We start from the raw sequence: 21,269 nt of genomic DNA on the forward strand, positions 1-21,269 counted from the left end.
CCCCTGCAGCGTACAGTAACCTCCCCATGTGTACAGTATCTCCCCATCACGTACAGTAACTCCCCATCATATATGACATCTCCCCATCACGTATGATATGTACACCTCCAGAGTACGATACCTGCCCCTCCCTCGCGTATGGTGCATCCCCAACCTGTAGCGTGTTCTCTCTCCCCCCTCCCTTCCCCCCCACGTACTGGTCTCCATATGGTATCTGCCTCCCACCATGTACAGTCTGGTGTATACTTCATCTCCCATCCCATGCGTACATTGTCCTCCCCCATGTGTACAGTATCTCTCCACCATACAGACCCTGTGCATATATTATCTCCCCCCCCCCTCCCCCCCCCCCCCCCCGCCACCCTCCACATTTCATACATTATCTCTCCCTGCCAACTTCTGTACATTATGTCTACCCCCACACATACAATATATCTCCTTCCCAGCATATACGCTATATCCCGTCGCTCCCGAGGGCATCAGTTATTAGGGCATGCCCTTCCCCGACATACAGTATATGTCCACCACCCATCACCACCATACACCTCTTCTCATCCTTCTCCACTTCACATCTGGTATCTGCCACCTCATGACTTGTATCTGCCCCCCTTTCCACCACCTTATGCCCGGTGTCTGCCCTCCACCACCCCCATCCCCTATGTCAGTTAACTGCCCCCCATCCCATACATATGGTATTTGCAACCCCTCACCTCCTACATGTGTACAGTACCTGCCCCCAAGCACTTACACTTATGGTATCTGCCCTACATGCATCTGGTATCTGCACCCGAGCATCCACTATCTGCCCCTGAGCATCTGGTATCTGCTGCCGAGCATCTAGTATCTGCCCCTGAGTAACTGGTATCTGCCCACCGTGTGCCCAATTCTTGGCTGCTACAGCTCTGCATGTATGCTACCTGCCCGCCACAGCCCTGTGCGTTCGGTGTCTGCCTGCCACACCTCCATGCATACGGTATCTGCTCACCACGGCTCCTGTGTGCACAGTGTCTACAGGCCAGAGCTCCTGTGCATGCGATATCTGAGCACCATGCCACACCATGTATGATATCTGTGTGACACACCCCTGCATGCACAGTATCTGCCCACTACAACCCCATGTGTAAATTACCTCCTGAAACCCCTCAACATGTGTACATTATTTCCCCTACCTCAATGTGCATGTGTTATTTCCCTTACCTCTACGTGTATATGTCATTTCTCCTACCTCCGTGTACATATGTTACCCCTGTATATCTACACATGCACATTATCTCCCTTCTCACCCACGTGCATATGATGTCTCATTCTCATGAACGATATTTCACCCCACCATGCTTAGGATATCTCCCTCAAACCACCCTCTGATTATGGTATCTCCCCCACCACATACGGTTTCTTTCCTACCTTCTTGCATGTATGCTACACCCCCCCCCCCCCTTATGTATGTGCTATTTCCACACTCTCACCTTGTGTACGCGGTCTCCCCTCCCTGCGCATATGCAGGCTCCCCTACCTGTGCGTATGCAGGCTTCCCTCCCTGCACGTACCCAGGCTCCTCTCCCTGTGCACATTTATGCAAACATCCCTCTATGCATGTTCGGTACCCCACCAGTCCCTTGTTATGGTACCTCACACCCACTGCACACACACACTGCACGTTTCCCCACAGTTACACTGCGAGTTGCCTCTCCCCCCATGTGAGCTGCATTGCCCCCCCCCCCCCTCCAGTGAGCCGCCTCCCCCCATGCGAGCCGCCTCCCTCCCACCTCCGCACATGAGTCGCAGTCGCCTCTCCTCCTCCCATGAGCCACTACCCCCAACGAGCCCTGTCCCCCTCCTGCACCCTCCCCCCTTCCTGCAAGCCCTGACCCCCCTCCAGCACAGCACGCCACCACCTCCCTGCAAGCCCCACCCCCCTCCTGCATGCCACCCCCTCCCACAACCTCTGTTCCCCCCTGTGAGCCACTGCTCACCCCCCGCCCCCGTGAGCGCCCCGCCCCCCTCTCTCGAGTCCCCCTCCCCACCCTGTGAGCTCCCTACGCCCTGTGAACTCCATCTCCCCCTGCGAGATCCCTCCCTCTGCAAACCCCTCATCCCTCTGCGAGCTCCCTCCCCCCTGCAAACTGAAACCCCCCCCCCCTCCCCCGTGAGCACCCTCCCATACTCATGACAACTTACTCTAGAACGTGTCAGGTAGGGCAGAGAGGGTGTTGCTTTGAACATTTCATTGATAGGGTTGTTCTCATCAGAATTGACAGTAAACCAACATACACAATAATAGTTCAGGTATACCTGCCCACATTGCAAGCTGAAGATGAGAAGACAGAGATAGTATATGAGGACACTGCATGTGTAATTCAGCACATAGAGGGAATTGAAAATCTAATAGTTGTGATGGATTGGAATGCAGTTTTGGGGGAAGGAGTAGAAGAAAGGGTCACAGGAGAATATGGACTTTGTACTAGGAATGAGAGAGGAGAGTTTTGCAATAAATTTCAGCTAGTAACAGTGAATAATCTGTTCAAGAATCACATGAGGAAGAGGTATTTTTTGAAATGGCCAGGAGAGACAGGAATATTTCAGTTGGATTACATCTAGGTCAGGCAGAGATTCTGAAATCAGATACTGGATTGTAAAGCATACCCAGGAGCAGATATAGACTCAGTCCACAATTTAGTAGTGATGAAGAGTAGGCTAAAGTTTAAGAGACTGGTCAGGAAGAATCGGTACACAAAGAAGTGCAATATGGAATTACTAAGGTATGAAGAGACATGCTTCAAGTTTTCTGATGCTATAGACACTGCAATAAGGCATAGTTCAGTAGGCAGTTCAGTTGGAGAGGAATGGACATCTCTGAAAAGGACAGCCACTGAAGTTTAAATGGAAACATAGGTACAAAGAAGGTACCTGCGAAGGAACCATGGATAAGAGAAGAAATACTTCAGTTGATTGATGAAAGAAGGAAGTACAAAAATGTTCAGTGAAATACAGGAATACAAGTCGCTTAGGGATGAAATAAACTGGAAGTGCAGGGAAGCTAAGGTGAAATGGGTGCATGAAAAATGTGAAGAAATCAAAAAAGATGTGATTGTCAGAAGGACTGATTCAGCATATAAAAAGTCAAAACAATCTTCGGCAAAATTAAAAGCAGGAGTGGTAACATTAAGAGTACAATGGGAATTACACTTTTAAATGCAGAGAGGAGAGCGGATAGGTGGTAAGGGTACATTGAAGGCCTCTATGAGGGGGGGAAACATGTCTGGTGTGATAGAAGAAGAAATAGGAGTTGATAGGAAAAGGAGATTCAGCACTAAATCTGAATTTAAAAGAGCTTTGGAAGACTTCACATCACATTAGGCAAAAGTGATAAATAACATTCCATCAAAATTTCTAAAATCATTGGGGGAAGTGGCAACAAAATGACTATTCATGTTGGTGTGTAGAATGTATGATATACCATCTGACTTCCAGAAAAATATCATCCACATGATTCCAAAGACTGTAAGAGCTGACAAGTGTGAGAATTATCACAAGATCAGCTTAACGGTTCATGCATCCAAGTTGCTGACAAGGATAATAAACAGAGGAATGGAAAAGAAAACTGATGATGTGGTAGATAATGATCAGTTTGGCTTTAGAAAAGGTAAAGTCGCCAGAGAGGAAGTTCTGCCATTTCCATTAATAATGGTGCAAGACTGAGGAGAAATCAAGATACATTCATAGGATTTGTTGACAATTTCAAATGGTGCCAGACATTCAAAATTCTGAGGACAATAGGGGTAAGTTACAGGGGGAGACAGGTAATATACAATATGTACAAGATCCAAGGAGGACTAATAAGGGTGGAGGACCAAGAACAGAGTGCTCTGATTAAAATGGATGTAAGACAGGGATGTAGTCTTTGGTCCCTATTGTTCAATCACTACATCAAAGAAGCACTGACTGGAATTAAAATACAAGGTGAAATAATATCAATGATAAGATTTGCTGATGACATTGTTATCCTTAGTGAAAGTGAAGATGAATTACAGGATCTGCTGAATGGCATGAACAGACTACTGAGTACAGAATATGGACTGAGAGTAAATCAAAGAAAGACGAGAGTAATGAAACTGACTGACTGGCAGTTTTCTCCTGCCTGTACACCAGTAAAGTCATATGGTGACATGAACTGCTGGAAGTTGTTGGATTATAAATTACTCAAATTCCTTGAGATGGCTATTTATAGCTGAAGTCTGGTTCTGTAAGAATAATAAAAAACCAATGGCATTGTGACTGATTTCACTTTGCACAATGGTTCTGTATGGACTCAAAGTTGGTGATGAACTACCTACATGATGTTCAGAATGGACACAAGATACTTTCCGTAGAGCATGTTTCTGTGTAATGAAGATTTTGTGATCACTTATACACAGGCAACAACTGCAGCTGTGGTGGATACTGTTGTTACTGCATCAAATAAAAGCTTTGGATATTTTGCTTTGTTTAACATTGTTAATCTTCCCAGAAAGATTCCTACTCTGATGTGGTGGCATATTCATGTGGCAGTCATTTGTAATTGCTTCTTATACCCTTCATTCTACCATGTACTCTGCCTTATGAGTGGACTCAACGGTGTAACAAGTATACTGAGTGATGTACTGTCCAGGAATACATCACATAAATGAAACAGTCTCTGTAACAAGCTAAATGTCAAACATGTTGAATATCCTGACATCTGTCAAATCTATTGATGTCTTATCACATGACATGAAACACGTGCTAAATGCTCACAGTTAGGTCACCTATGTATTGACAAAACATTCTTCAGTTCTCTAGTAAATAATGACATTACACTAATAATACTTTTGGTGTCCAATTTGAGCAGCTGAAAATGTTTTTGCTGTAAGGGCGGGGGGGGGGGGGGCGGGGGGGGGGGGGGTTGTGGATTGCACTACGTTAGGTGGTGAACTGGTTTGTTAGTATCAGGAGCCAATAGTTCACCACGCCAAACAGGGTGGTAGTGGAGCAGTGGGTGGAGGCCTGGTAGCTTTCTGGAATATCAACATGAAAACATTATTGATTAAACATACATTTTATTAGTGAACACAGTGCAACAATCATAACAAATATTTGTGGTGGCACTGCCCTCCAGAGGTGCTTCTGTACACAGTGGGTGTGGAGGCACTGAGCTAAGCAGGCTGGCTGCAGTTTCCAGCAGCTGCCTTTGTTGCTCGCCTAGAGGAGCAGTGATGCCAGTGACTCAGCATAAACGTGAGGTGCACATGTCAGCTGGACTGTGTGTGTGTGCCGACTGGATACAGCTCAGGGCAGGATGCAGCAGTAGGCACAGAATCCTATTATAGACCATGTAGAGGAAGACAGCCCTCAGCAGTAGTGCCCGCCCTTGCAAGCAGAGACAGACAGTGACAGAATGCCCACGCAAGCAGAGGTGGTTAGTTGGCTGCACCATCCCAGTCTTGAACAGGGGCCTTCCAAGGCAGGAGGCAGACAGGGACTGGAAGTTGGTTTGGAGGTGACCGACCAGCTGGAAGGCATTAACTCCACAACATCAGACTCAGAGCCAGTAATAAGCCTACTGTTAGTGGAGGCCAAGTTGTGTGGTGGCCACTTTTAGATTCGTGTCAACTCATAGACTGGTTTGAACCTTCCTCAAGGCTTGTGGTTGCCAGACTGCATCCATATATCTAAAAATGAAGGACATTTATATGAGCTTCATGCGTACCTGTTTTGCCAAGGCATCGGTTCCCATCATCCAGCACCAACAGAGCGTTTGGCTCGGGCATGAAGTATTCGGGCCTCCACACCACAGTGGTTCTGTCTTTCTGCTGTGTTGTTATTATGATGTTGATCCCTCCCCTAGCTTGCAAATGTGGTAATTGCCTTGCATTGTAGTAGCAGTTCTTGTTGTATCAGCAGGCCACACCTGATATAAAAGCATTTAGTCAGCTCTGGTCCAACCTGCTTCTATGGCCTCTTGCTTTACCCATGGCAGGGTTCTTATTTTAATCATTATCACAAAAAAATAGTGCCAATGAAAAACATGTTTGCACATATTATTGTGGCCGTGTTTCTGAACAGGCTTGAGCTGTTCATTGAAAGATCATTGAAATATTAAATGAAATACATTGTGATATTCAAAGACCATTTTGACCAGGTTTAATGCCTGCCAAAGTGTTTGTGCATGTATGTATTAAAATGTGTTACATAGTGATTGAAACACTTTCTTGTAATTCTTACCAAGTGTGCACCATGTGCTTCATTTGTGTCAAGTATTGTGTCACAAGTGACAAATCAATGCAGTCATTTCCACAAAACTTTATTGACAAAGTTTTCTTATAAGATGGTCACTGTGTTCAGAAATTATTTTTACTGATGGCTGGAAAAAATCTTAAGTTATTATTTCTAACCTGATGTACAGATATTCTTCAGAGATATTTGTTATGTGAATTTTCTTTGCATAAGGATGTTATGACTCATGATTAGATCTGATAAGAATAACAAATTGGACTGTAACTGTAATATCAAGTTGATGCTAATTTACTGACTCAAATAAACACAATTCAAGATTTGTACATCTTCACTTACAAAATTACCAATCAGTTCTACTGGTTAACTCCTCCTTGAAAATCCTGTAACAGATTATGTATGCAAGTGCAATAACACATTTATAAAAAAATATTTAGTTTCAATTAGTATTTCAAAAGTGTCCCTCCACAGAATGGATATAAAAAGAAATTTCAGTTGAGAAAACTAATAAATTATGAGACAGAATTGCTGGCAGAACTTAGCTGCAGGAGCTCAAATATGTAGTACCTCCAATAGACACACACAAAAGTGAAAAACTAGCAAACTACCTTCTCTCGTGTACTCTCTCTGATGCCTCCCAGTTCATCTTTATCTACCCTTGCCCTTTACTACAGAGGGGTCTCCGTCATCCTTAGGTCTGAGTGTTCTGTCCTTCCTTTTTTAACCTTCCCCAACCTATACCTTGAAAGGTATACCTTCCCCAACCTCCCAGACAAAGCAACTATTAGTTCTGAAGCACATAGTGTATCACTTTTCCTTTTCTATGTCTTTGTCAATATTACTACACATTTCATCTACTGAATGTAAGCACTGGGGAACAATGTTGTCTCATAGTTTATAGTCTCCACAGAATATGGTGTTTTTTTTTCAATTAGTTAACATGAAATTTAAATGAGAAAATGTTGGTAAACTATATTTTCTATGACTTGTCAAAAGAACATGACATATAAGAAGATATACTAATGTTTCTTCCACAGTTCCTAAATGAAATGGTCATCATGGATGTGAAATAAGACAAAAATCTGAAACATATTTTTATACATAATAGGATAAATGTAACAAGTCAGTAAATAATAGATGGATTGGGTTGTCAAAAGGAATGTAAACAAGATTAGGAACTTTGCTAGCTTTCAGATGAATCCTTTGTCGGAGCTATGGAGTGCTTACTCACGTGCTCGCACACTCGCACTCTCGTACTCTCACACTCTCTCCCTCTCCTCCCCCTCCCCCTCCCCCTCCCCGCATCTCTCCCCCCCCCCCCTCCCCCCATACAGTTACATTGTTCCAGGTGACTGCATTGTGCTGGCACAGTGACTCAACAGCAGTTATTTACAGTGGCCACATAACTGCAGTGCAGATATAGTCAAATTTTACATTACACTCATATTATTAATAATATATACATCAGTTTATTCTGCTAAGAAATTAATCAGTTGAACAGGTGGAGCTGCCCAGCAATGAATCTTTTAGGCTCCCCTGAAAAAGACATCTTGTCATCCAGCATCACATGACAACATTTGGATGCGAGTTGGAGAGGCATTAGGTGAGCACACCACAGGCCTCTACAAGACTTTCTAGACATTGTAGATGCTACTCCTTCTTCTAGTAGCACTACTGTTTGTATGGCAGTACTGGGAATCAAATCCAGGTCCTCCACATGGTAGCCGGCCACCAGATTACTTAGCTACAGTGGCGGACCAGGCTTCTCTAAAACTGAACTTTATTAGTAACTAAACTTTAATTGCTGCTTTCAAGTAATTGAAAATGTAAGTTTCTAAGTAATGGACACCTTTCTGAAACAAAGTGACTTTAATGTAAATCTTTGTGAAGATTATTCTTATTTCTAGAATTGATTCCATGAACTGAGCTGTTGGTTTGAAAACAGACATACTATTTACGGCAAATTTGAATAAGGAATACATGTATTTAAAATCTGTAGTTAGTAACTCCACTTTCTTGAACAAGCCTCTGCAGTACAGTCTGAATTCCCATACAAATAACTGATGATGCAGATGTCTGCACTCACAAAACCTTGGCTTGATGAGTTACCCCCCCCCCCCTCCAAAATAAATAAATAAATAAATTGTGCTGTATGGAATTACGGAATTAAAATGGGCCAGCTTTTTTTTTATTTTTATATCACCTATTTCTAAGAACAACCACAGTGGAAGTAAAGATTTATTTAGGTCCTTCAGCAATTCTGTGGTATGTTCCTCCCAACTGAATTCATCATCAAGTTGTTGTCCCAAGAATTAAATACTGTCAATCTTTTCTCTCTGCTTGTCATCACATTTTAGGTATATGTTAGGAGGAAACCTCTTACAAGCTCTGAATTGCATGTAACTTCCTTTTGGAGTTTAGAGACATATTGAATAATTGGCCATAAACCATTTAGTAATTTAAACAAAAATTTCATTAACTGCTGTTTTTAAATCTATAAAGTGTTTCACTATTCCTATTGCAGTTGTAGAGGAAACTTAGTGGATAAAGTTTTAATAAGGCGTTGAAGTCCTGAAATGTACTATTTGACAAGTTTGAAGTTCACAATTATGACATCACATACCATTTTAGCCCCACAACAATAATTCCCATGAGACATTGGCACATTCCCAACTTTAAGGATCTACTGTGGTGCTCCATGGAGATGCAGGACTTTTAAGAGGACATCCTTTGTCTTGTAGAAGAGAACCTAATTATCAGTGCTCCAAACCTTACCTATGAAGTCTCCTCTACAACAGCCAGAAACCTGTAAAAGGAATTGTGTAACATGCTGCATACCTTAGTTACTATTTACTGCAATGTCTGTACCATCTCCATATAAAACAAACCTGGTGTATCATAATGTTTCGGTGATAAATGTCATTAATAAACAAAAGATAAAGACCCTAAACTGGAACTTTGTGGGACACCACATGTAGTTGTTTCCCAATTGGATAATGACTGACAACTAAATACAGTACTATTTCTTATATACTCCCTTCATGTCTTGTCAGAGACATTCGATTTGAACCATTTGGCTATATTTCCTGTTGCACCATAATATTCAAATTTACACAAGATAATATTGTGGTTTGTTCACTCGAACACCATTGACAGCTCATGTATTATACCAGTGGCCTACAATTTATTGTCTAATGAGTTATGTACATTCTTGCTTTATGTGTAAACAGACTCCTCAATATTGGAACCCTTAAGAAATACACACTGTGACTTTGACAATATATTATTTGTTGTGTATAAATAAGATAATGGACAGTCCATCATAGAATATAATTAACATCTTAGTCTTGTTTATGTGCGTTATCAATAAGTCAGTGCCTCAGATATTCAGTGAGTTGTTACCTTTATTCCTAAATTATTTATTGTTTATAGTCTGATGGTTAAGAACATATTTTTGAGTATGAGGAATGAATCCATTTGTAATGTTACTGCAACTGTTAATATAACCTGAATGGATGCACTATTTTGCACATTTTGATGAGTGCCAATGTAGTTTTTTTTTTTTTTAAATTTTTACAATGGTTACAAATTCATGGATTTTGTTATTTGACATAATTTATTTTATCTCCTAGCAGCAGCTCTTCACAGTAAATAGAGACAGTCTTGATGAATAAGAGCCACTTGTAAATTACCATTAAAAAAATTTTTGAGAATGCTGGCAGAATCGAAAGTGGGAAGCAGCTTTATTGTATTCTGTGCCTTTTTTCTTATACAGAGGCCTAACTCCAGGGTATTTGAATTGATGTTTCTATGAGGGATAACCAGTTCAACAAATAACATAACATGTTACTTAACTCAGAAGAATACTAATTAATTTTGTAAAGTTTTTTCATGTTGTTGTTGTTGTTGTGGTCTTCAGTCCTGAGACTGGTTTGATGCAGCTATCCATGCTACTCTATCCTGTGCATGCTTCTTCATCTCCCAGTACCTACTGCAACCTACATCCTTCTGAATCTGCTTAGTGTATTCATCTCTTGGTCTCCCTCTACGATTTTTACCCTCCACGGTGCCCTCCAATACTAAACTGGTGATCCCTTGATGCCTCAGAACATGTCCTACCAACCGATCCCTTCTTCTAGTCAAGTTGTGCCACAAATGTCTTCTCCCCAATCCTATTCAATACTTCCTCATTAGTTATGTGATCTACCCATCTAATCTTCAGCATTCTTCTGTAGCACCACATTTCGAAAGCTTCTATTCTCTTCTTGCCCAAACTATTTATCGTCCATGTTTCACTTCCATACATGGCTACACTCCATACAAATACTTTCAGAAACGACTTCCTGACACTTGAATCTATACTCGATGTTAACAAATTTCTCTTCTTCAGAAATGCTTTCCTTGCCATTGCCAGTCTACATTTTATATCCTCTCTACTTTGACCATCATCAGTTATTTTGCTCCCCAAATAGCAGAACTCCTTTACTACTTTCAGTGTCTTATTTCCTAATCTAATTCCTTCAGCATCACCCAACTTAATTCGACTACATTCCATTATCCTTGTTTTGCTTTTGTTGATGTTCATCTTATATCCTCCTTTCTAGACACTATCCATTCCGTTCAACTGCTCTTCCAAGTCCTTTGCTGTCTCTGACAGAATTACAATGTCATCAGCAAACCTCAAAGTTTTTATTTCTTCTCCATGGATTTTAATACCTACTCTGAATTTTTCTTTTGTTTCCTTTACTGCTTGCTCAATATACAGATTGAACAACATCGGGGAGAGGCTACAACCCTGTCTCACTCCCTTCCCAACCACTGCTTCCCTTTGATGACCCTCGACTCTTATAACTGCCATCTGGTTTCTGTACAAATTGTAAATAGCCTTTCGCTCCCTGTATTTTACCCCTGCCACCTTCAGAATTTGAAAGAGAGTATTCCAGTCAACATTGTCAAATGCTTTCTCTAAGTCTACAAATGCTAGGAATGTAGGTTTGCCTTTCCTTAATCTTTCTTCTAAGATAAGTTGGAGGGTCAGTATTGCCTCACGTGTTCCAATATTTCTACGGAAATTTTTCATAACTACTAGATTATTTTGAATTTTAAACATTTTGTGTTGGAGATTGCTTCTTCTGGTGCAGTGATGATGATATTCATATTACAGAAGTTATTTATGATGCCTGGCCTGAGATATTCTATGGCAGAATCTACTGAACTTCTTAGTGGACATTTCATAACTGTTATTTAAATGATGTGGTATATTGTAAGTAACGGTTATGAAATTTCTGTTAAGAAGTTCTGCAACAGTAGACACAGCTACTACCTCCTCCTCCTCCTCCTCTTTGATTCTACCGGTCTCATCCTTCTCTATATACCATATTGTCTTTGTTTCCTGATGTGACTTTTCTTTTTTTCTTTTTCCTTGCCGGCCGCTGTGGCCGAGCGGTTCTAGGCTCGTCAGTCTGGAACCGCGCAACCACTACGGTCGCAGGTTCGAATCCTACCTCGGGCATGGATGTGTGTGATGTCCTTAGGTTAATTAGGTTTAAGTAGTTCTAAGTTCTAGGGGACTGATGACCTCAGATGTTAAGTCCCATAGTGCTCAGAGCCATTTGAACCTCTCTTTTTTTTTTCCTTGCAGTGCATTTTCTTTGATGTTTGTATTGCTGTTTTGAATATTTTGCAGTATTCCATGTAATGAGCTGTAGCATCACCATCAGAGCAGTTTGTGACTGATAGATACAGTTTCCTTTTTGTCATACTAGATACCCTTACTCCTTGAGTAATCTGTGACTTCTTTGTAGGCTTTGGTGTAATTTGCATTACTTTTTGGGGGAAAACAATTTCCAAATAAGGTAAAAACTTCACCAATAAATGTGTTATATTTTTTGTTTCTGTCATTAATGCTGTATACGTAGCTTCATTTCACATATTTGAGGAATATTCTACATGTGCCAGTCACATCAATGTTACCACCACCTGTGTTCAATGCCAATGTGCAATAACTACTTGCAGATGGCAGGTGACAGTACTAGCAATGGAGGGTGATTTATAAACAGATGAAAATTTCCTACTGGTTCTTGGTATACACTTACTATTACAAAGTAAGTTAAATATAAATTATTGTATATGAAAAATGATTAGAGATAGTTTCATATTAAAGTAAAAGACAGTCATGTAAATGCTCAGTACGTTGCAGTATATTTCTCTGAAAAAGTCTTATAATTGTAAACTGAACCATTCCACACTGTAGTGAAAGATCATGGTTATGATCCTTGGAACTTGTAAGTAACTGGTACTTTAACTGAAGGGAAGTTGGTAGGGATTTGCACTAAGAATAGACACAATAAAAGCCAGTCACACCCACACTGACTGCAACGTGTGACCCAAGGAAGAAAAGGTGTTTGCTAATTAGACAAACTGAGTTACTGTATAATGCTTAAGAAAGAAAATAGGATAATTTGCACTGTCTACAGAACCTGTCTGCTGGTACACTGTCCCAAGAAAATGTGTAACATTATAGGGGATTTTGGAGAGAGAAATACTCAACTAATAAAGCTTGCTTTAGATACAACAAAAAACTTGTTTATTTTGATATACCTGATTTTAATCTGTATACCAATGTAAGATTTAGAATCAGATATTTTCCTGTCACTTCCAGGTACTACATTGCCTCTGAAAAGTAAAAATTTTTGTTCAGTTTTAATCTGGTGCAAAGATTGAAATTCACAAGAAGGCTAAACATTAGTTAATGCTCAATCTAGGAATTTGCCGCTGTGTTTTTGCGCATTGTTCAAACACACCAGACAAAAATCCAGTTTCCTCTGATTTTAAATTATGTCTAACTTTCTAGGTTAAGACTGTAGAAAAACTGAGACAATTTAGATGTTCGAAAAGGAAACTGGATTACAGGAAAATAGGATAAGTAATGTCAGTCAACAAAGAGTGCAAAAATTCCTAGGCAATGGCAAGTGATGGAAGCCAAAGTTAGAAATTCCAAAGATGATGTCAGAAAGATGCTTTTAAACTTACCTACAGTGCATTATGATATGTTCCCAGAAAAACTACACAGCTAATTGCAAACTTCTCAACGCAAGGTTTTTTTTCAGATCAGGTGGTGTACAATTAAAAGCAAAAATATATTGGAAAGTAGGGAAAGAATTTCAGGGAGTGTCGAAACATGAAGAAATGTGGAACATAGGATTGTTGAAATATTTTATTCATGTAAAACAGACACTGTCAGCTTGTATTGCATGGTGGCTATTGGAAAAGGATGTTCAGTGACAGAGATTAAATAAACATCCTTCAATTAAATGACTGGGCCAAATCTAAGAATAGATAATGGGAAAGAGGAGACATAGATTGCTGTATCAATAGATCAGACATAACAAGACCAGAAAAAAAACAGATACAGATCATGTAAAAACACCCTGCTAGTCTACAAGAGATGAAACTCACTTATGTTGGCATTTTTTGTGTGACTTGGCTGTTACCATGTTGTGCATGTGATGATTGATAATATCAGTTTGTGCTTAAAAATGTTACCGTGTAATCTCTGATAAAGTGCATTAAAAAAGAGAATCATTGCTCAGAAGATAGCTGTCTTTAGGTACAGAGTAGGTCCAAATGATATAAAAATGCTATGTTTTTGCACATTTCTGATGTATTAGATTGTACAAAGGAACGGAAGTAGAATCCAGATCTCTTCCATTTCACCCATCTGTTCACACCAGTTGAATGACTTGGAATTTCTTTCTGCCCCCTTCCTTTCCCCTTCTGCTTCAAATGGCCAATTTAACCTTTGTGTCAGTTGCTACTAGCCACTGTCCACAAAACCTAAAGATCCAGTTTCAAGGTCTGCTACTGCAACATTCATTTTTAATTTTACTGTGAGGCTTATTAGTGAGCATTGAAAATTCTACTGAGAGTGCGTGATTTTCTGCACACAAATGTCCCTGTGCTGGTAGTAATGAACTAAAGAGTATTTAGTACCACATTTCAGCTGCAAATATTTTTACCTCAATCTGTGTTGAATAAATTATATGAAAAGAACAATAATTTTATCTGCAGTGGATATTTGTAGATTTAATTAATATGATTGTATTGTGGATACCAACATAATTTCCAAGGGTAAGAACAATCATAGTTAACTTTTAAATAAAACATAAAAAATATTGACACACATGAAAGAAAATAATTCTTTAACATAGAGAAAAATTATTTGACTTAAGGCATTGCATAGATTTGATAACATATTTTTCAAAAACTGTAGTGGGTAGGGTTCTTGAAGAAGAATTGTATGATCGTAAATATAAAGTTCAGAACTTATGTTTGGCTAACTTTTGTGCAGGTGAAACATAGAAAGTTTCATTACGATTGACTGTTGATAAAAATCATATTATTTGGGATAATGGGTTGTTTATTGGAGAAGGGTACCAAGTAAATTACCTTCATCAGGGCTTTGACTAATAAAACTTTAATGGTTCAGCAGCATTCACCTGCCCATATTTGTTGAACCATAGTTCATAATTCTGTTTTTTGTTTGAAATAACTGTATTTATGATGGAGAAGTGGGCAACTTTGCATAGGTTTTATTGACAGTATACTTATTGTGTATGTTGGGTAACTTTCTCATGGAACAACCGGTACTGGTGTGCTTTACAGTTATTAACAAGTCACTTGTAAGAAGGTAATTTTATGTGGACTACAGTTCCTAATTTTCCCATTTTCTGGATCAACAGTCTCTCTCTTTTTTGTTGTTGTTATATTATTACTCCTATCCACTACAATTTTCATGCGTACAGGTTGTTGTGTAATTACTTTTCTATCTGTTTTCTGTTGCACTGTACTGATGCAGAATACCGCGTGAAAGTGTCTTTGTAATTCTATCTTCTTTTAAAAGATTGGTTTGTATTTCTTAGTTAATTTATTTTCTTAATTCTATGCTATTCAGATAAAATATTAGTGACTTGTATTAAATGTATGTAACATTTACTAATCCAAATAAAAATAAAATTATGTTAACATTGGCTTAAGTAAATGAAATACCTCAACACTTACATCATCATCTGTAAATTATGGTAGTTCATTTTTAATTGTATTTTTCATTATGTCACGTTTACATTGATTATTTCAGTTTTCATAAATAACTTGACACTCATGCTGCTTCAAGTGTCATTTAGGGTTATCTGTACTGATAAGGGGTATTTACAGTTATGTGTAAGATCTGTTACTTTATTTTCATAGTATTCACTGTGTAACCACAGTCATAACACTATCAAAGGAATATTATTTGAGCTCTTTTGTTTAACTTTGTGTCTAATATATTTGTGTGAAATGTTTGATGCTAAATTAGCAATAATGAAATTAATAGTGTATTTGGGAACATTTTTTAAGAAAGTTCAAGATAATGTTTCATTTCTAACTGTTTACCTGCTTGAAGGATTTTGTTACAAGAAAATCAAGAAGTGTGTAAGTACCAGAACTGGTTCTCATTGTGACTGGAGGAACATGATATGCCAGGTGTCACGGTAACAGTGATACTGTTCACTTTGTCTCCCTTGTTCTATTCATTTCTGGGAGGCCGGTTGTAAGATATTATATTACATCAGGAACTGAGCTCTAGAGAAGAATTAATGCCACATCCCAAGTCTTATGAAACAACAGTAACACTGAAAATTCAGTTGTGCTGCTGCCTTAGTTGCAATAAGGTAGCTAGGCATTCTGAGTTCTATTTTTTTTTTTTTTTTTTCCTCTGTGTGTCATGAATCGAGTACAGTGTTGACATATGTACAGCTTTTATTTTAGTTATAGAAAACTGTTCTGAAAGTGTGTGGATTTTGCTTTTGTGTGACTGGAGATCATATCAAGGTTTGTGTTTTCTTGTCATAACTTTTAAGCAAAATTTGTTTAATTTTATTCTCTGCGAAAATGGCTTTTGACAGTCAACAATTGCAAAAGTAATGGTTTTGTTTTCAACATTAAATAATTTACTGTAACTAGCTCAGAATTTTTGTTTACACCAAATAGATTCTGCAAATAAAAATCTTGACCTGCACCAGCAAATGTTATTGATGTTACAAATGACACCAATAATATTTTTGCTGATCATTTGCTACATAGCATCACATTGATTGCCTTTGTTATCTAGTATGTATAGTTTTGTTATGGATCAACATATAACTGGTTGGTGGTGGGCAGGGGTGGAGTGGGGGTGGAGGGGAACAATTAAATGGCTAACTGCCAACACTAGCTTGAGTTTTACTAATGTATTTCTCTCTATCAAGCCTTAAAATTCTTCTAAATTTATACTTTCTTTTATCTGCATAGCATTGGCAAGAAATCTTTCAGGTTAAGCTGCACGAAGCTACATTTACATTTTATTGCACTGTGTCTCATAATCAGGAAGTATATTTTTATAATAAGCTGGATGAGAGGGGGGATTTGCAGGGGGAAATGAGGTAAGGTGGTGATGTATACATTGAGTTGTATCCATTTAATTTGTGTACAATGTAAGTGAGGCAGTGAAATTTGATGATGTTCACAAACAGTGCAACTCCTAGTGTGCAAGTGGTATTGCACCATTCAATTTTGAGAATTCTTTTTTATTTTTGTAAGACCATTCAATTAGTTTGGTTTATAGATCAACATTGTGCTGAACAGCAAAATCTGTAAATTTGCTTATAACAGTGAATTAAATAGAAGTTTGTCAGCAGAATTTCACAGGGCTCAGTTATTTAACTGAACACTGCATAGAAGAAAGCCTATCACAAAAACACAGTATTAGTAATATCATAATCTAATATTCCATTTGAATGGTTTTAGCTTGAGACTGTGGTTGGACACACTGGATGAAATGAACATGCATTTGGCCTGGAGTTGAAGGAAAGTCAAATGAAAAAATGAATTGTTTTGAATGTGAAAGTGTTATAAAGATACATAATTTTTCAACACAGCCTCAGTCAAACTAAATAGAACATCTCCATCACTTTTATTGCAAGGCTTGTGCCTTTTCTTCCAATGACTTATTGAATACACCAAATCTGTTGAAGTTACTGGAAGGAAAGACAGGTGAATATTATGAATGAGCCAGATGTGCAAAATATGGGTTACTGTTGACCAGAACTATTTCACTGGTAGTATGGAAGTTTGTCTGTTGCATTGAAAAATTATTCTTGTGTGTGATAAATAATACTGTTTAAGGTGGCTGACAAGAATCTTCTTTTCATCTATTCATGATGCACTAATATTTACCTTTCTAGATGTAGTACTGTATGACAGCATGAAAGAAATTTCAAGAGTGTTTTTCTATAACCTTCTTTTCTGATGGTCATGTTCAGAATTACATGGAATGTTTCCAGTCAGTGTTAGTGGACTCACATTATGGCCTGGTGACAAGTCTTGCAAGGGATTAACTTTTTGCGGCTGGGGTTCACAGTTACTTAAATTATTTTAAAGAACAGTATGTTCCTCTTTGACTGTAAAACAATGTTGACCTTCTGACCATTATCAAGTTCTTGTTCACAGTGCTCCCCTTGGTAAGGGCTACATGGCCAAAATTGCAATAGTGCGTTTGCACTGATGACCTCGCTGTTGAGCACCATCTACATACTACCACCACCAAATAGTGTGTTTTATGAATAAATAGTTCTACAATCACATGCAACCATGATGTCCTTCAAAATAACTTTGCAAGGAAGCCATCACATTCTTTTGCTAAGCAGTGCATTGTGGTCTTGTAGACTTAACTTCCTAAGCTGAGAACTCAACTAGCATGGTTCACGTCTTACTAGGAAACTGTGATGTTCAAGCACACCATGGTGTGCTGATCCATGATGAATTTTTAAATTTGCTTCAGTTTCATTCAGTGACAATAAGTGACATTATTTCCAAGTGTTACAACATTAACCAACTCAGTATGCCCAATTGGTATGAAGAATATCTGCTGTTAAAGTCAAACCATTTACTTATTTCAATTTACTTCTTACACTAATTTCTGTAACAGACAGGCATCATCACACTGGATCTCTCTCTCTCTCTGAATTTCAATTGGTTTCATTCTTTCATTACTCACTTCTTAAGTGGAATGGCCATACTTATAATAGTGCTGTAACTGAGTTTACAAATCTGTATGCTTTTTCTACTTGTAGGAGGAGGCAGGTTGTCCCACAAAGTTCAATTTCCTGTCCACTCCTTGTCCTTATACAGGGTGTCCCACCAGGAATGGTCAATATTCAAGGACATGACAGGAACAATCATTTGAAGCAAAAAAACTCATGTGAACATAATTCCTATTCAGAATGGTTTCCGAGGTAGAACACATTTGATGTATATTGTTATTTGTTTTCTGTATTGTTCAGTAGATTGTCAAGTTTACACATGTAAATATGTACAACAGTTAGTAAACATTACAACATGCATTTTATAAAGTGCCAGTTGCAAAATATGTATTTGTAATATTCATCTCTTAGCATTATCATGCTTGTCATGTTACAGCTGTTGTACAGTTCACAATAAATGTTTGAATATCCCACTGTCAACTTCAATTGCATTTGTGCGCATTTGGGAATACATGTTGTTGCCTGTCTGAGTAACTCTGCATGTTCCCAGATGAGGGCAGCAGTGTCCACAATGTGACAAAGCTGTTCATGTCACGTTTCACCCTTTGTTTGCACACCTCAGACTTCATCCTACCCCATAAATAACAATCTTTCATGCATCTGGTAAAATGTACATTAAATGTTTTTCATCTTGGAAACCATTCAGATTAGTGCATATGTTCATATGATTTTTCTTTATTCAAATGAGCATTCCTGTCAGATATCTAAATACTGACTATTCCTACTGGGAAACCCGGTATATGGGAATGACTTTCCACTTGATGTTCACCAAGTAGAATTGGTATGTTTTGCAGATGATATCAATCCCATAAGGGAGAAGACAGCAGAATAGATTTTTAATGATGTTTTTAAAAAAATTATTTATTTGTTCTCTGAAAATAGACTAAGGGACATATTGTATTCAGTTCTTTACAACAAATAGCTATACCAACAATTGATGCAATTGGTGTAGCACATGAACAAGAGTCAGCAAATAGAGTGGAATTCACCAGATTTTTAGGTGTACATGCTGATGAAAACTTGAACTGGCAACAGATTATTGAGCTATTCAAACAGTTAACTTCAGCCACTTTTGTTTTTTGCATAATTACTAGTCTTGGAAACAAATGAGTCAACCTGCTGACATATTTCAAAGGTTTCCACTGATACGGTCATATGGAATAACTTTCTGACATAAGTTTTAAATCTGACATAAAAGTATTTATGCTGGACAGCTCCTTTATTCCGTGGAAAGATTTTTACTTAAAGACTGGTAACCTACTGTAGTTCCATGAGTAGGACTAAAACAATAATATGTTCTTTAATTTTAACAGCAATCATGTAAACATATTCTGTAAAGTGACTCATCCCACATCAATTTAACAAAAGAATCATTCAGATGATCTATGGAACATGGAATTAACTAACTAAGGATAAAGTTTTCATGTCTCATGACACTTCAATTTAAAAAAATCTTAATTTCTTTTGCCGAAACAGAAATTGACAAAAATACGAATTATGTGCCATGAACCTACTTCTATGCACGTAACTGCAGGCTCAACATAAAGGCTTCTTGCCTGTGCCTCTGACACAGTAGTCTTGTCTTAGTGTTCTTCTTTTCCTGTCATATGTAAGTTTTTTAACTATTTGTTTCTCCCTGTGCTTATTCCACAACCACAGCAATTTTTCATTAATCTTTTTATACCTGGTGTAGTCACTGAATATGAAAATATTACTGGCTAATCTGATTGGATGAAATATTATTTGATATGAACAGTTTCCTTTTGCTATCATGAGTTTATTAACCATAATATTGGCAACAAGTATTTAACTACACAAGAAGATGCAGTTTACTTGTGAGATTTTTAGTTACAATGTTTTCTCAGAATTTGGGTGTATAGTTATTATAATTTAAAACAAATATTCAGAAAAAAATATGAAAATAATGAAATTCAACGAGCCCTGAAAAAATACAAGTTGTATCCAGAAAGTTATCTCCATTTTATGGTACAACAAGATAAAGGAAAATGACACATTTTCTGTCTTAAGGTGTGCCGAACTAGCTCATTACTCATATTGCTGTGCCAATGAGATTGTTTTTATTATCTACGGCAGTCATTCTGAAGGAGTGCCACAGTTGAAACTCACGCCAAATGTGAAGTGTGCATTGTATTGTGATTTGTTGGCAAACACCTTACGACAGCTCATAGTCATTGTGCTATTTACCTACAGAGGTAAAATGAAATGATGAATGATGAATGAAATGGCCAGCCATTTGTAGTCACCAATGAATTCATTCTGTAAATTGTTGAAAAGGCTGGTGGAAACAGTCATTTTGCTTTATCTTAGTTTTGAAATAATTTCTCAGCAATTTTCTTTGTTTATCTAAAGAGTTCCATTGTTTGACATTGTGGATGTTTCTGTGCATTCTTTAGCATATGACATCACTGATGCATGACACATTCCCTCATCACATTCCTTCCATAAATGCCACAATGTTCATGTTGATGTCAGCTACTGTGAGTTTCTTTTACAAGAAATACCACATTAGCACTTCTACTTCAGATCTGTTGAGGATTTCAACTGAAGTACTCAAACTGAATATCTACTGTAGCTAAATGAGCAACTGCAAAACTTTCCTAGTAGCACAGTTGAATACAAATTGAGCTATGGTGGAACTCTGCACAGGAGTAGGATTACTTCTAGTACTACTACTTACAATGAGTAAAAATGGATTGTATATTCTGGATAGGCCTGATGCCTTCTCTCATAAAAGAGGAAAAATACTTTTCTTTGCAATTAAATCTGTACTACATTTAATGTTGTTTTCAGAATTTAAACTAAACCACCTGTACTGTACTGGCTTACTTAACAGAAATACCATGCAGCCTCAGATTAACTTAAGAAAGGGAACCAAATTAA

General features: G+C 38.3%; 1 protein-coding gene and 1 long non-coding RNA gene across 6 annotated transcripts in view; one reads left to right on the forward strand and one right to left on the reverse strand.

Annotated features, from left to right (window-relative positions):
* The window catches only part of LOC126249001 (uncharacterized), a 33,548-nt gene extending 18,127 nt beyond the window's left edge, over positions 1-15,421 (reverse strand). Inside the window, exons 1-2 of the long non-coding RNA XR_007545583.1 lie at positions 15,310-15,421; positions 5,726-5,926 (exon numbers count right to left, since the gene is read on the reverse strand). This is a non-coding gene — a long non-coding RNA (uncharacterized LOC126249001). The remainder of the gene's footprint in view (positions 1-5,725; positions 5,927-15,309) is intronic.
* The window catches only part of LOC126248999 (glycogen debranching enzyme), a 220,039-nt gene that overhangs the window by 34,522 nt on the left and 164,248 nt on the right, over positions 1-21,269 (forward strand). Inside the window, exon 1 of one of the 5 annotated variants that reach the window (XM_049950578.1) lies at positions 15,571-15,720. The exons of 3 other annotated variants lie outside the window; for them this stretch is intronic. In XM_049950578.1, the coding sequence (XP_049806535.1) occupies positions 15,586-15,720 (135 nt within the window). In that variant the 5' untranslated portion in view covers positions 15,571-15,585. Of the gene's footprint in view, positions 1-15,570; positions 15,721-16,104; positions 16,120-21,269 lie in introns of those variants that run through there. One more of the 5 variants, XM_049950581.1, reaches the window with a different exon arrangement.

Source organism: Schistocerca nitens, chromosome 3 (assembly GCF_023898315.1).
Source record: "Schistocerca nitens isolate TAMUIC-IGC-003100 chromosome 3, iqSchNite1.1, whole genome shotgun sequence".
NCBI classification, from domain to species: domain Eukaryota; kingdom Metazoa; phylum Arthropoda; class Insecta; order Orthoptera; family Acrididae; genus Schistocerca; species Schistocerca nitens.